This window comes from Musca autumnalis, unplaced genomic scaffold (assembly GCF_047663935.1).
Source record: "Musca autumnalis isolate F117 unplaced genomic scaffold, ASM4766393v1 scaffold_1, whole genome shotgun sequence".
Lineage (NCBI taxonomy): Eukaryota > Metazoa > Arthropoda > Insecta > Diptera > Muscidae > Musca > Musca autumnalis.
Genome location: NW_027411644.1, coordinates 281,486,963 through 281,500,106, shown reverse-complemented (window position 1 = coordinate 281,500,106; position 13,144 = coordinate 281,486,963). Strand labels below are relative to the sequence as shown.

Sequence of the window (13,144 nt, the reverse complement as noted above, 5' to 3'; positions counted from 1 at the left end):
AATAAACTATAGAATAAAGAAACGAATAACAATCATTTTTGTTTTCTTAAAACCAAATCTTAAATTTAATTTATAGTTTCACATTTTTGAGTTCTATTACATGGTACACCACGCAAGCCATTATATGCTGCCTCTTCCACCAACACCGCTAATTCCATGTAACGAACATTTTGAAAGGGTTCTCTGCAATCAAAAGAAAAATAATTTTTTTTATTAGTTTAGTGCTTATTGTTGTAATGTTGATAATTATTACCCTTGAAATTTCTCTATACCCTCAATGAGAGCTTTGGCCGCCTTGGCATATTCATAGGCTATTTGTGGTGATTCGCATGCAGCAGCAAATAGACACTCATCGAAACCATTTTGGGCAGCCAGAAATCCGGTTATGAGATAATCTTCACCGCTAGTGACACCCAAGAAGGAATCTGAAAATAAACGAAAAGATATTGCAAATGTTGCAGGTAATGAATCGGCAATGTTTTGACAACACTAGCATTTTTGATGAAAAGTTACCGCTATGTAATAACGTGAGTTAAATTTTAAATGAATTATTCAATATATGTACATATTTAGACCCCAATAGCGGCACATAACGGCATCTACCGTTTTTTGCTTATTTTAAAGGTTTTTGTAACGGATTTATCTTTAAATTGATATTATTTTGGATTGAAAACATCTGCATCAATATCCTCTCAAAGTATTATTGATCCATATTTTAGCATAACCCAAATGAAGTTCTCTAAGGAAAGGAAATATTCCTATTAAATGTATTGGCCAAGGTTCACATAGACTTAAAAACGGTTAAACCAATTTTCTGGAAAATTTCAGAGAAAATACAGGGAACACCCGTGGTGAAAATAGGCTATATATTTTGTTGAATTTCGGAGGGGGCGGAGTACCTCCCCTATGCCCTATTTTTGAAAAACGATATTTTAGCAAAAGGGTCGAACGTATCAGTGAGTCCCCGATCCTAGGTTCTTACTTAGGACCCAAGGACCCGACCATGCCCACTTTTTATACCCTACACCACTATGTGGAAAGGATATTAAAAGTTTGTTTTGTTTTGTTTGTAAAAATTCATGTAACACCGCGAAATATTCGTCGGAGACCCCCAATATGGTATGTTTACCAAAGCGATTTTGAGATGTGTGTCCGTCCGTGTGTCCGTCTGTCCATTATAAATTGTAATCAAACTTTAGGCCGCCAATATGGACCGATCGTCACGAAATGTGGTATGGAGGTCGGTTTCACATCAGGATAGATCGCTATTTTAATTGATCGTTAAATATTTAGCGGGGGAAATGGACCAAAAACATAAGTTTTATCTGATTTTGTAGCTGCTCTGTAGGTTGCAATAATAGTCCGATCGCCGAAATTTTAAATAAGGTAAGAGTATATGACAAAGATAAAGCTTGCAATTTGAGATGGCGATCAGATAATATTTAGAGGGTTAAATGGACCAGAACTTTTGTGTGAAAATTTTTAAACATTTTAATATACAACTTATTTATTCCTGGAAGACATATTCCTCCCTCATGAGTTATGTTTGAAAGAAGATCTCTGACCTTTGCATTGATGCCAATTATGTTAATGTACTCGTATGTGATCAGTTAACGGTGTTACAGCCTAATATATCCAGTTTTTTGTTTGCAGTGTAATCATAAACACGCTAGAGGTAGCAAGTAAAGCTCAATAGTCCAGAAATTTTGCACGAGGTAAGAGTGTAGGTCGAAGAAGATGCCTAAAATTTTTGATGATGATCTGATATTATTTAGCGGGTGACATAGATAAAAATAGACATGGATAAAAATATCCAAATTTTATTTTTGGTCCATATTTTAAATCCTTGAGGGCATATACCGGCAAAGTAGCCTACATGTGGAAAAATAACTACTGACCTTTCCCCTAAAGCAAATTGTAATAATGTGTCTGTTAGATAACGGACCTACTGCCTAATATATAATGGGTTTTGTGTAGAGAACAACAATTTCCTCCCATGCTACATGGGATTGTCTCTATGATGGCTGGAGCGCACGATAACTCTCGAACAGATTAATCGATTCGGTCCAAAATTTGGCTTTCGTAATATTTTGTTCAAACTTAGTTTAAGTTCGAAGATGGGTGGACCGATATGCACTACTTCCGGTACCTGCCCCACAAAAGTTCGAAAATGTTCGGAAAATTTGTGCGCACGATAACTCCTGAAAGGAATAACCGATTTGATCCATACTTTGTACATCGTGAAATTTATACCAGACTTAAATGAGGTTCCAATATGGACTCAATCGGTCCACTCCTTCGGGTACCTCCCACACAAAACTTTGAAAAAGTTCAGCTTAGGACCTGTTCTTGAATCGTTTTGATTTTTGTTGTAACAACTTATATTCACATACGACGGTATAAGTTTCATCAGGGGCAAGTCCAAACTTCTTGAGAAAATAGCCTGAAAGTTGCACAAAACCCCTATGACACCGTGCGTAGTGGTTGGAGCGCAAGATAACTCTCGAACGGATCTGCCGATTCGATCCAAAATATGGCTTTCGTAATATTTTGTGCGAACTTAATTTAAGTTCGGAGATAAGCCATATCGGTCCACTCCTTCAGGTACCTCCCCCACACAAGTTCAAAAATGTTCGGAAAAATTTTGCGGATGATAACTCTTGAAGGGCACCAGATATAGATCAGGTTCGAATATGGACGATATTTGTCCACTCCTTTGGGTACCTCCCACACAAAATTTAGGATAAATTCACTTTAAGGCCTGCTCTCGAATCACTTTGATTTTTGTTGAAGCAACATGCATTCGCTGCCTTAATTACGACAGTAAAAGTTTTTTCAGGGGCAAGTCCATACTTCTTTAGAAAACATCCCGATTTCGCCATTTGAAATTTTTTTGGAAAGTTTGATAGTTTTTAGCCTAAGCGTACTCAGGACAATTTGACATACGACCATGTGTTGGGTTGTTTACAGTGGCTTGATTGAGACACCTCCAAAACATGGGTTTTGAACGCTTTTACAGCTTCTTCTGGCGACGAAAATCGTTGATCACGTATTTTTTTCTTGCAGTTCTGGAATCTAATGAAGTCACTGGATCCCCAGTCAGGGCTGTACGGAGCATGACCCATCAATTCCACGTTTGCCCGGTCAAACAGGCGCTGGTTTGAATCGATGTGTGAGAGATCGCATTGTCATGATGCAGAACGATTTGTCTTCTCTTGTTCGTTTTTCGAATTGCAAACAAATTGTAGTATAACACTCAGAATTAACCGTCCTACATTTCTCAAGCCGGTCAGTTTTGCCGAAGAAACAGGCGACCATTTGCTTCGAAGGACTTCTTTCATGAACAACTTTCGTTGGATTTGGCTCGCTTTCGGAGACCCAAACGGTCGATTCCTGTTTTGACTCGGGCTCCTAAGCATAGATGCAAGATTAGTCGTCTGTGACGATCTTATAAATGTCGTTTGAAGCACCGCGATTGTTTTTATTCACAATTTCTTTGCAACAATCCACAAGAGCGATTGACCAACTTTGCTGGATCTAGCGAGAAAAAAACATTTTTGCGGCCAGGTGTTCATACAATATCAAATTTTAGTTGGTGGAAGAAATACCCAAGGGTCAAGGGTGGCTCTATCTCACGGTATATAACATGGCGATCTTGCATTATCTTAATTTTTTAATTATCTTATTTTCGATTGTTTGAGTGGAGTATTCTTAATTTTTTTCTGTCACAACGGCCGTTTTTGGACGACTCTTACGATCTTCGTTTTTTAGCGAGTGTCAGCCACGATTGAATTCAATAAACCAGTTTTTCATTGAGCTATTCTATATATATAAAAGAGCTTAGTGAGTGAGTGACTGACATATCATCGCCCAGACGAAACCGCTAAAGCTAGAAAGCTGAAATTTTGACTGTGGGTTGCTGTCGGTGTGTAGGGGTGGGATAAGGCTGGGTTTTTTGAAATTCGACCTAGAAGGGTACGAAAAGTACTACTTTTCTAAATATGGTACCCTTTGTATTAGGCAAACAGGAAGAGCTAGAATTCTGAAATTTGGAATGAGGGTAACTGATGGAGAGTTCGAAAGATGTACCAAATGGTTTTTGGAAATTCGACTTCTAAGTGTGCGAAAAGTACTAAATTTAGTACCAATTGTATATTTTGAACGGATTTAGCTAGAAACTTGGAATTTGTTATGGAAATGAAGGTTGGGGAGTGGTGTTTATAGAAGAAAGTGGTTTGTTAAGTTCGTACTCATGTGCACGAAAAGTACTAAATGGTACTAAATTTAGTACAATTGAGATTTGGGTGAAAGGATAGAGAATCTGAAATTTGGAATTAAGATTACTGACGGAGTATAGGATTGAGATATCGGGGTAGTTTTAGAAATTCGTACTTATATGTACGAAAAGTACTAGATGGTACTAAATTTAGTACAACTTGCATTTGGGTGAACGGATAGAGCTAGAAACTTGAAATTTGGAATTAAGATAACTGTTGAAGTGTACGATTGATATATGGGGTAGTTTTAGTACTTATGTTTACGAAAAGTACTAAATGGTACTAAATTTAGTACAATTTGGATTTGGGTGAAAGGATAGAGCTGGAAACCCATACATTTTAGAGAATATTTACCACTGTAGAATATTGCGGCCCCTCCAGGATAACTGCATTTCTTTTCAAAGAGTTAAGTTTTGATAACTCGAAGTGTACAAAAGTTTATAAAATCGTGATGAATTTTCCACTCGGGATATCCAAAAATGTTACTCACTATTGGATATGTCTGTTTCAGAACTCCTTTATAAGTTGTCGTGGGCATTTATGGTGAAGTAAATTGACGCCCATGTCCTTAATAATTAGTAATGCGTTCCAGCACCATAAAAGTACATTAATCGCTACGGACAAAATTTTAGAAGACGGTCTTCCATTCAATAGACGTGAAAACAATAGTTATATAGTTATGCAATTGTTAACTTAATGAGGAGAGTCCTTACTAATTATGAAGGACTTGGGCGTCAATTTCTTTCACCCTAAATGCGCACAATTTACAAAGGAGTTCTAAAGCAGGCTTTCCCAATAGTAAGAAGCATTTTCGGATATCCGCAGTGGAAATTTTATCACGATTTTATAAACTTTTGTACACTTCGAGTCATCAAAACTTAAACTTTTGAAAAGAAATGCGGATATCTTGGAGGGGCCGCCATATTCTTTAGTGGTAAATATTCTCTAAAATGTTTGGGAATGACTTATGCGTAAAATATAAGACTAAAGGAGACAGCACGCTTCCAAAAATAAACTTGTTGAATGAAAAAAGCAAGCTCTGTTGGGCATTACACCTGATTATTTAAAGAATCCTTGCCAAAGCATGATATACGGGTGTATCCTTAATCAGGAGGGATATACTTTTACTGAATATTACTGAAAGTACTTCGTTTCCAATATAGAGTGAATATGCATCGATATTCTAATACAATCTTTCTGCATTCCCAAGTTTTAAAGGGGGGTTCTATTCAAATGAGTCAAATTTTTTACTACAAATTTTGACTTTATTTTGTTTTCCTTGCATAATTCTTATACAAATGGGATTTTAATGCAAATGAAGGACTAAGTTTACTCCAAACACATGAAGGAAAATATAATAAAACTTAAAAACTTCATATCTTGTATAATTCGGAAAAAATTGAGGTTGAAAAAATTTTGCAGGGGGGTTCTATATAAGTGAGCGGCAGTGTATACTGGAGATAAGAAGGATGTTTTGGAAATTCATACATATTTGGTTTTGGATGTAATTTTTGAAACTATTACATATTTTCAGTGCTAAATTTGGTACCGTTTTGGGATATAGCTAGGATATAGCTGGAATTAAAATTTTTGTATTAGGTTCTGTGTTAGTGTTTAGATAAGGATTTTTTTATGCAAACAAATTTCGGAATTAGGTGTGGAGGTCGCTGAGGGCTCAGTTATTGAGCTGGTGTTGGGAATACGGAAATTCATTTTGATATCACACAAATTTGTAAACTACCCGTACCGTTGCAATGAAACGTGAACTGAAATTTAAAATGTTGACGTGTAGGATGCGATATGGTTTTTTTTTTCGAAATTCGAGCTAAAGGAGTACGAACGGTATTTATGAAATTAAATATCAATTAAAATAGGTATTGAGACATCAACATTTTTAGTGTTCACCATATTCATATTAAATATTGTTTATTTAAATATTCTTCCCTTTCCGCAAACGAAGTAGCGGGCATTTTGCTAGTAAATATATACTATATTTAAAGTTTTTTTTTTTTTGAATCTGAAAGCAACCACAGACCAGCCAACCACAGACCCCGGAAATCAATTTTAACAATTTTAATTTTAAACAAGTTTAGAAGCCACCACAGTCAAAAGGGCACCTTGTCACCAGATCGGAAAACAAGAAACCAATCTGATCACGTTGTGATTGATGGAAGACATTCATCGAACGTGTCCACTCAACTGGCCCAATTGTTTAATGAAAGCCAGAATGAATTTTGAAAATTCTACCAAAGAGTAAAACATCAAACTGATGGGTTTGGTACAGGCACATGCTCCTGTAGATATGAGCAGGATAATGTGGTAATAAATTGAGATAGTGTGCTCCGGTTACCACAGATCCAATCCCAGAGGATGGTATTGAGTATATACTGAGGTACAGACAGCTGTAAACTGGTTGAAGAATAATACGGCCGCAGGAGCCTATGGCTTACCAGCCGAGAAGTTTAAGACTGAAGGCCACACGCTGATAAGGTGTATGCATCAGCTAGCTAGCACCATCTGGCAGGAAGAAGGAGATGATTGAACATGTCCCGTCCACAAGAAAGAAGATAAGACTGTGTACTCCAATTACAGGGGCATAGGTCTGCACCCTATTGCATATAAGACAGTATCTGGGATGTCGTGAAAACTACTAAAGTCTATAGTCATAATTGGACCATATCAGTGCGGCTTAAGACCTGACAAATCAAACATTGACCAGATATTTATCTTGAGGAAAAGACCCAAGTAATGTAGATTGGCACCAACCATATTTGTGTCGATTATAAAATAGCCTTCTACAGTCCTTTACGTTCAAAGTTGTTCCAAGCCATGTCTGATTTTGGTATTCCCGCAAAGCTTAGTGGCTTTGTAAAATGACATAAACCGATACCTGGTCCTTAGTTAAAATAGGAAAACACCTATCCGAACAGTTCAGTACCTAAAGAGGTTTTGGAAAAGGTGACTACCTGTCGTGTGATGTCTTCAACAACCTGTTGGAAAAAGGTTGTACTAGATGCGAAAGTCAAAAGAAGTGGGTCAATATACACAAACAGGCAAATGTTACTTGTTTATGCCGACATATGACATCATGGGTCGATACCCAGTAAACCAAATGTCTGATATCCGACACGTCTGAAAAATTTCTGAAGCAAAGTCGTTCAGATTTCGTTCCGATTTCTAAACGATTTTTCGGAGACGGAATAGTTCAGATTTTGTACCGATTTCGTTCTGATTTCGGAACGAATGTCGGAAAGAAATTTCCTTTCCGAATTTCCCAAGGATTTTCTTCAGATTTCGTTACGAAATCGGACCGAAATCCATCCGATGTCGATCCGACATTTCGTTCCGAAATTATGTCAACCACTTCATACAACTTTCGTTAAGACGTCGTTACGATTTCGGATCAGATATCGGACGTATCGTCCGAATTTTGTTCCGATTTCGTTACGATGTCGGTACGATTGGTTTGCTGGGTAGGTACAAGAAGTAACATATGCCTTTGTAAACGTCGAAAGAGGATCCGCTAAAGTCTGTCTGGCAGTAAACGGCGATAAAACCAAGTTGATGGTACCGACGAGTAATACTTCCACAGATCCAACTGTGAATGTTGGCACCTACAATTTTGAGGTAGTAACAGACTTCGTCTACCTCGGTACCGTCATAATCACAACAAACAACATCAATTATCAAATAAGAAGAAGAATAGTGTTGGCCAACAAATGCTACCTTGGGCTAAGTGAGAAGTTTAAGAATAAAGTCACATCTCGTCAAACAAAACTAACGCTCTACAAAACACTGTTTGAGAGGAAAGCATCTATGGGTCAATCTGCGTTGACGGTGTTAAACGAAACGAGTTGCAAAGATTGCGTTGGCTAGGACATTTCTTTAGAATAAGTGATGATGACCTCACTAAAAAGGCGAATAAATACGGATCCCATGGCGGTAAATGCAGAACTGGAAGGCCCATGCTTAGATGGAGTCAACAACTGGAAGACGAAATCAGAAAACACGATAATGGGAAAAATAGAGAGGTATGGAGATGTTTTCTTGCCAGCTACTCGAGGTTCACTAAAAACCTTCTGGCCTAGGCAACACGCAGAGTCGCCAGGCATCATTTGACATTTTTGTTTTGGAAAGTTTAACTGTCACGGTGCTCTTGAAACAATTTTAAATGGAAGGTGCTTACACCTCGGAAGTTTTTGCGGATTCTGAAACTACAATGTTCATAGATGAGAACAATCAAAAAACAAAAAAATCGCCGGAGCGCTTTTTAAATAAATCGCGATTTAAGTTGTCATTTTTAGGGGTTGTTTAGGTTTTCACGATTTTGCTTAGAAACCGCAATTCTCTACAAGATCGACCTTTATGGTATTTTCGTAGTTTTTACCATTTTTGAGATATAGAAGTTCAACTTGGGACAATGCACTGACTGTATCGCCCCCTTATAAAACAATGTCATGTAGGGTGCGCCTTAACTAACTTTTGATGAAAACCGCTTACACAGGGAAAGTTTTTGTGAATTCTGAATCAGCAGTGTTCATAGATGAGAAAAATCCAAAAACAAGAAAAAATCGCTGTAGGGATTTTTAAATAAATCGCGGTCAAAATTCACATTTTTAGGTGTTTTTTAGGTTTTTACGATTTTGCTTGAAAACCGCAAGTCCAATCGAAATGGAGCTAAAGAAAATGTTGTAGCTGTCAAAATTCTCTAGAGGATTGACTTTATCATTTGTTCCCAGCTTGTACCATTTTTGAGATAAGGAAGCTCAGTTTACATTTTTAGTTTTTTTTTTGTTAGGGTTTCGCGAATTTGCTTGAATACGGTAAGTCGTATCGACATGTGACCTGAGAAAATCTTAAAGCTGTGAAAATTCTCTACTGGACTGGCTTAAGTAACTTATCCTTAGTTGTAACATTTTTTTAGATATATAAGTTTAAGTTGGGAATTTGCAGTCATGACATTGTTTTATAAGGGGGCGATACAGAATTGAATTGAATTTGAATTGTCCCAATTTGAACTTCTATATCTCAAAAACGGTAAAACCGACGAGAATATCATAAAGGTCAATCTTGTAGAGAATTTTCATATCTAAAACATTTGTTTTAGTCCCATTTTGATAGGAAATGTGGTTTCTAAGCAAAATCGCGAAAACCTAAACAACCCCTAAAAATGTCAACTTAAATCGCGATTTATTTAAAAAGCGCTCCGGCGATTTTTTTTGTTTTTTGACTGTTCTCCTCTATAAACATTGTAGTTTCAGAATCCGCAAAAATTTCCGAGGTGTAAGCACCTTCCATTTAAAATTGTTTCAAGAGCACCGTGCTGTTTTTAGCCTAAGTGTACTCAGGATAGTTTGACATATGACCATGTATTGGGTTGTTTACAGTGGCTTGATTGGGACACCTCCGAAACATGGTTTTTGAACGCGTTTACAGCATCTACCGTCGATTGCTGCGATTTTTCGGGCTCATACGGATAGTTTCATCATTCGTCACCTGGATCCACCTTATTAACGTCTTTTAAAGCACCGCATATTTTTTCAAAACTTCTTGCACCGACCAAAACGGGATCGTAAGAGAAAACCCCATTTTTTGGCATCAAGCGTTCATGTGATATCAAATGTTAGTTTGTGGAATAAATGCCCAAGGATGCCTCTATCTCACGGTACATAAGATGGCAATTTTGCATTATCCGTTTTTGGACGACCCTCACGAACTTCGTTTTTTGGCGAGTGTCGGCTACGATTGAATTCATTAAACCAGTTTTTCATAGTGCTATAGGATGGTCCTTAATCGACATACAAAGATTTAACTTGATCGATCCACTCTTACCGTGATTATCTACGTCGAAAGTTGTAAAATTATCGGACGAAAATGTTCACCAGTAAATTCACTTTTTTATACAAAGTGATTTTTTCAAGTCACGGTAAACAACACAGCACATAGTCGTATGTGAAACTGTAAACTCAACAATACCAACGAACGGCAATGCTTTAAAAATCATGCCATGGAGCAAAATAAGCGTTCATTTAGCTCTATGTTTGTAGTGTCCAAAAGAAAATAATATTTATAACGTTTAGCTAAAATATGTATTATGTCTTACCATTATCATTAGAGCGAGCATAACCATAATTACTCCAATGGCCAGCACCCAATAGGCCCGCAGAGAATATCAACACTTTCAGCAGGAGAATTATTATCAAATTTGTCAGATTCAAACTTAAGACCTGTAAAACACACATTTTAACTCGTAACGAATTTCTTGAAACTTCTTTACACCACTCCACCTACTTGACTATTTCCAGTGGAACGATTTAATAGCTCCTTTGCCACTTGTACCACAACATGACCGGTGGGACTTGAAACCATATCTTGCATACCCTTTAACCATTTGAAGGGTTTTGTTGGTTCAGGTTCAATTTCATTGGCTTTTGGTTCTTCATAACTAGCAACAGTGGCACCCCAAGTCATCAGTGTCATAACAGACAAAGTTGATAACAATAAAAATCCTCCCCTCGAAAACATTTTGAAAATAAGGAAGTTTGTGTTGCACTTTTTGTTAACCAATTTTGTTTCTTTCGGTTTTCTTCTCCTCGGCTTTACTTTTCACTTCACTGTCACTTTCAATGTCACCGTTGCGCGTTGCATGCGAAACTAAATTTGCTGCGGTAAATGTTGAACGTTTTTATGAACATATCTATCTTAGTGAAGGAAGTACAGTTGCAGTATGGCAAAACATTGCAAGAAATTATGATGAGCTACAGTGCTGCTCAAAACATTTGCAACTCGGATGCCTATATCACATTCAATGTATTAATAGGGACATTTTGAGTTTTGAAATATGGTTGTTTTTCTTATTTGATTATTTATTGACCATATTTTCAAGATTTAAAAAGGATTATTCAGTTATGAACACTTATGTTTAAAAAATGTGTGAAATATCGGAGGAACACATGTTTTAGCCTGCTCAAAACATTTGCAACTCCGTGGTACGAATATCTATTAGTTAATTTTTTACGAGTTTTTTGTATTGATTGGCATCAAATTGTTTTTAAGCAGAAGAAGGGGACAACAAGCTTTCATGAGGAGTAAATTTTATCGCACATATGTTGACTTTTGATAGACAAGTATGCCGAAAACAAGACATGTCTAATTTTTTAAGAAAAACTTAAATTATGTCCAGAAATTTTTATCAACGCTTTGCTAAAATGGTAATTTTTGAAAATTATGGATCCAACGAGGTCCAAAAAGAAACATAGGAACATCACAATATCTTAAACAGAGCTGTATACCGCGTAAAAAGAACTAAAATCGCCATAAGAAGGGAAGGAGATGCAAGGACAACAACATCTGCTGCAGGGGATGATTAAATAATTATACGAATTATTAAGCAGAACCCTCAGAGGTCATCAACAGATGTTAAAAAAAGGCTTGACACCGATAAATCGATGCAAACACCTCCAATACATACCATGCCATACCCGGTACACCGGTATACCAAAATAGGCAAATTTTGGGAAAACAGTAATTTCCAATAAAAGTGGAATTTTTCATAAAAATTATGCAAAAAATGTGTGGTTATGTTTTTGGAGTAGTAAAACCTAGTACTTCTCCTCGATATAAATCAATATTTAAGTTATATGACTTGAAAAAATTTGATTGTTCACCAGAACGAAATATAATAGAATTTGTCCCCTTACACGAAAAAGTTGACCCAAAATCTAGTAGGTGTTTTATATTGCCCTGGAGGTATTTTGATGGACAGAAATGGTACAGGATACATGAGGTCGAGATATTTACCAGATCCAACAACTATCCGGACAGGTAGCATGTCAAAATCTCACCATGTACACGCCAGAATTGTCGTATAACAGAATGTTTTGGCATAATACCGCATCTAAACGTATATATAAACACGTAAAACTAGTAATTTTTTGAAAATATGCTTAAGTTCTTGTCGAACCCAATCAGCTATAGTAATCTAAATTCATATAGGACGTTCCGGGACTCAAATCAGGACTCTAGACTATTAAATATCGAATAAAACCTTGATATTTTACAATTATCCTTAGAGCACAGGATTCCAAAGGATATATTCATTTATTTAGTTACCTGGTTTCCTTTACGATGTCTCCAGATAATAAATAAAATGTTTAATTCACAATATATTATCAAAACAAAAATAGTTTCTTCAGATTTTGAATCAAATTTTCTCAGTTGCAAATGTTTTGAGCAGAACCAAAAGTGAGTTCGAGCTTTGTTTTGAATATTTTTTGTAAAATAAGTGAAATTTTTGCAAATAAATTTTTAAATCTTTAAAAAGGATTCAATAAACAATCAATCTACAAAAATATTGGCATTTCAAATCCACAAACTACCTCAGAACTATATAAAATATGAACTAGTCATTCCAGTTGCAAATGTTTTGAGCAGCACTGTATGTCTACCTGCTATTATGGGTATTTTAGCGGGACACATGTGTGCATGTGTCATAGTCGTAATTGTGTTATGCATTGTTTGTAGGCAAGCGTCGTTTACCATAACACTGCATTGCATTCATAGTCATAAATGCTATAAGTCTATTATGCTACCGAATGCTCGAGATGTTAGGGTAATGAATCTTGTTTGTTATACCTAGACTACCTAGAAGTGATTATTTAATCTTGCAGATTTATAGTTGTTCAATAAAAGAGTTAAATATTTCATGGAAAATTAAAGGTGCAATTTATGTAAATACCTATGAGGGAAATTTGGTTTTTTGATTGTGCATGTGGAAAAGAAAAGGGAATTGACATTACAGTCAAACGCCTCTCGAAGCAAGCATGTAACTGATTATGTCAAAACTTTGTATGTCCCACAGTGTTGCC

At 36.4% G+C, this 13,144-nt stretch overlaps 1 protein-coding gene across 1 annotated transcript; it reads right to left on the bottom strand.

Annotated features, from left to right (window-relative positions):
• Positions 1-45: 45 nt before the first annotated feature.
• On the bottom strand, positions 46-10,960 carry LOC141389608 (uncharacterized). Its single transcript, XM_073961393.1, has 4 exons — positions 10,569-10,960; positions 10,381-10,504; positions 254-425; positions 46-183 (listed from the first exon to the last, which is right to left on the bottom strand). Exons 1-4 carry the CDS (start codon positions 10,800-10,802, stop codon positions 66-68), a joined length of 648 nt encoding a protein of 215 aa, XP_073817494.1. The 5' UTR covers positions 10,803-10,960; the 3' UTR covers positions 46-65.
• Positions 10,961-13,144: the final 2,184 nt, after the last annotated feature.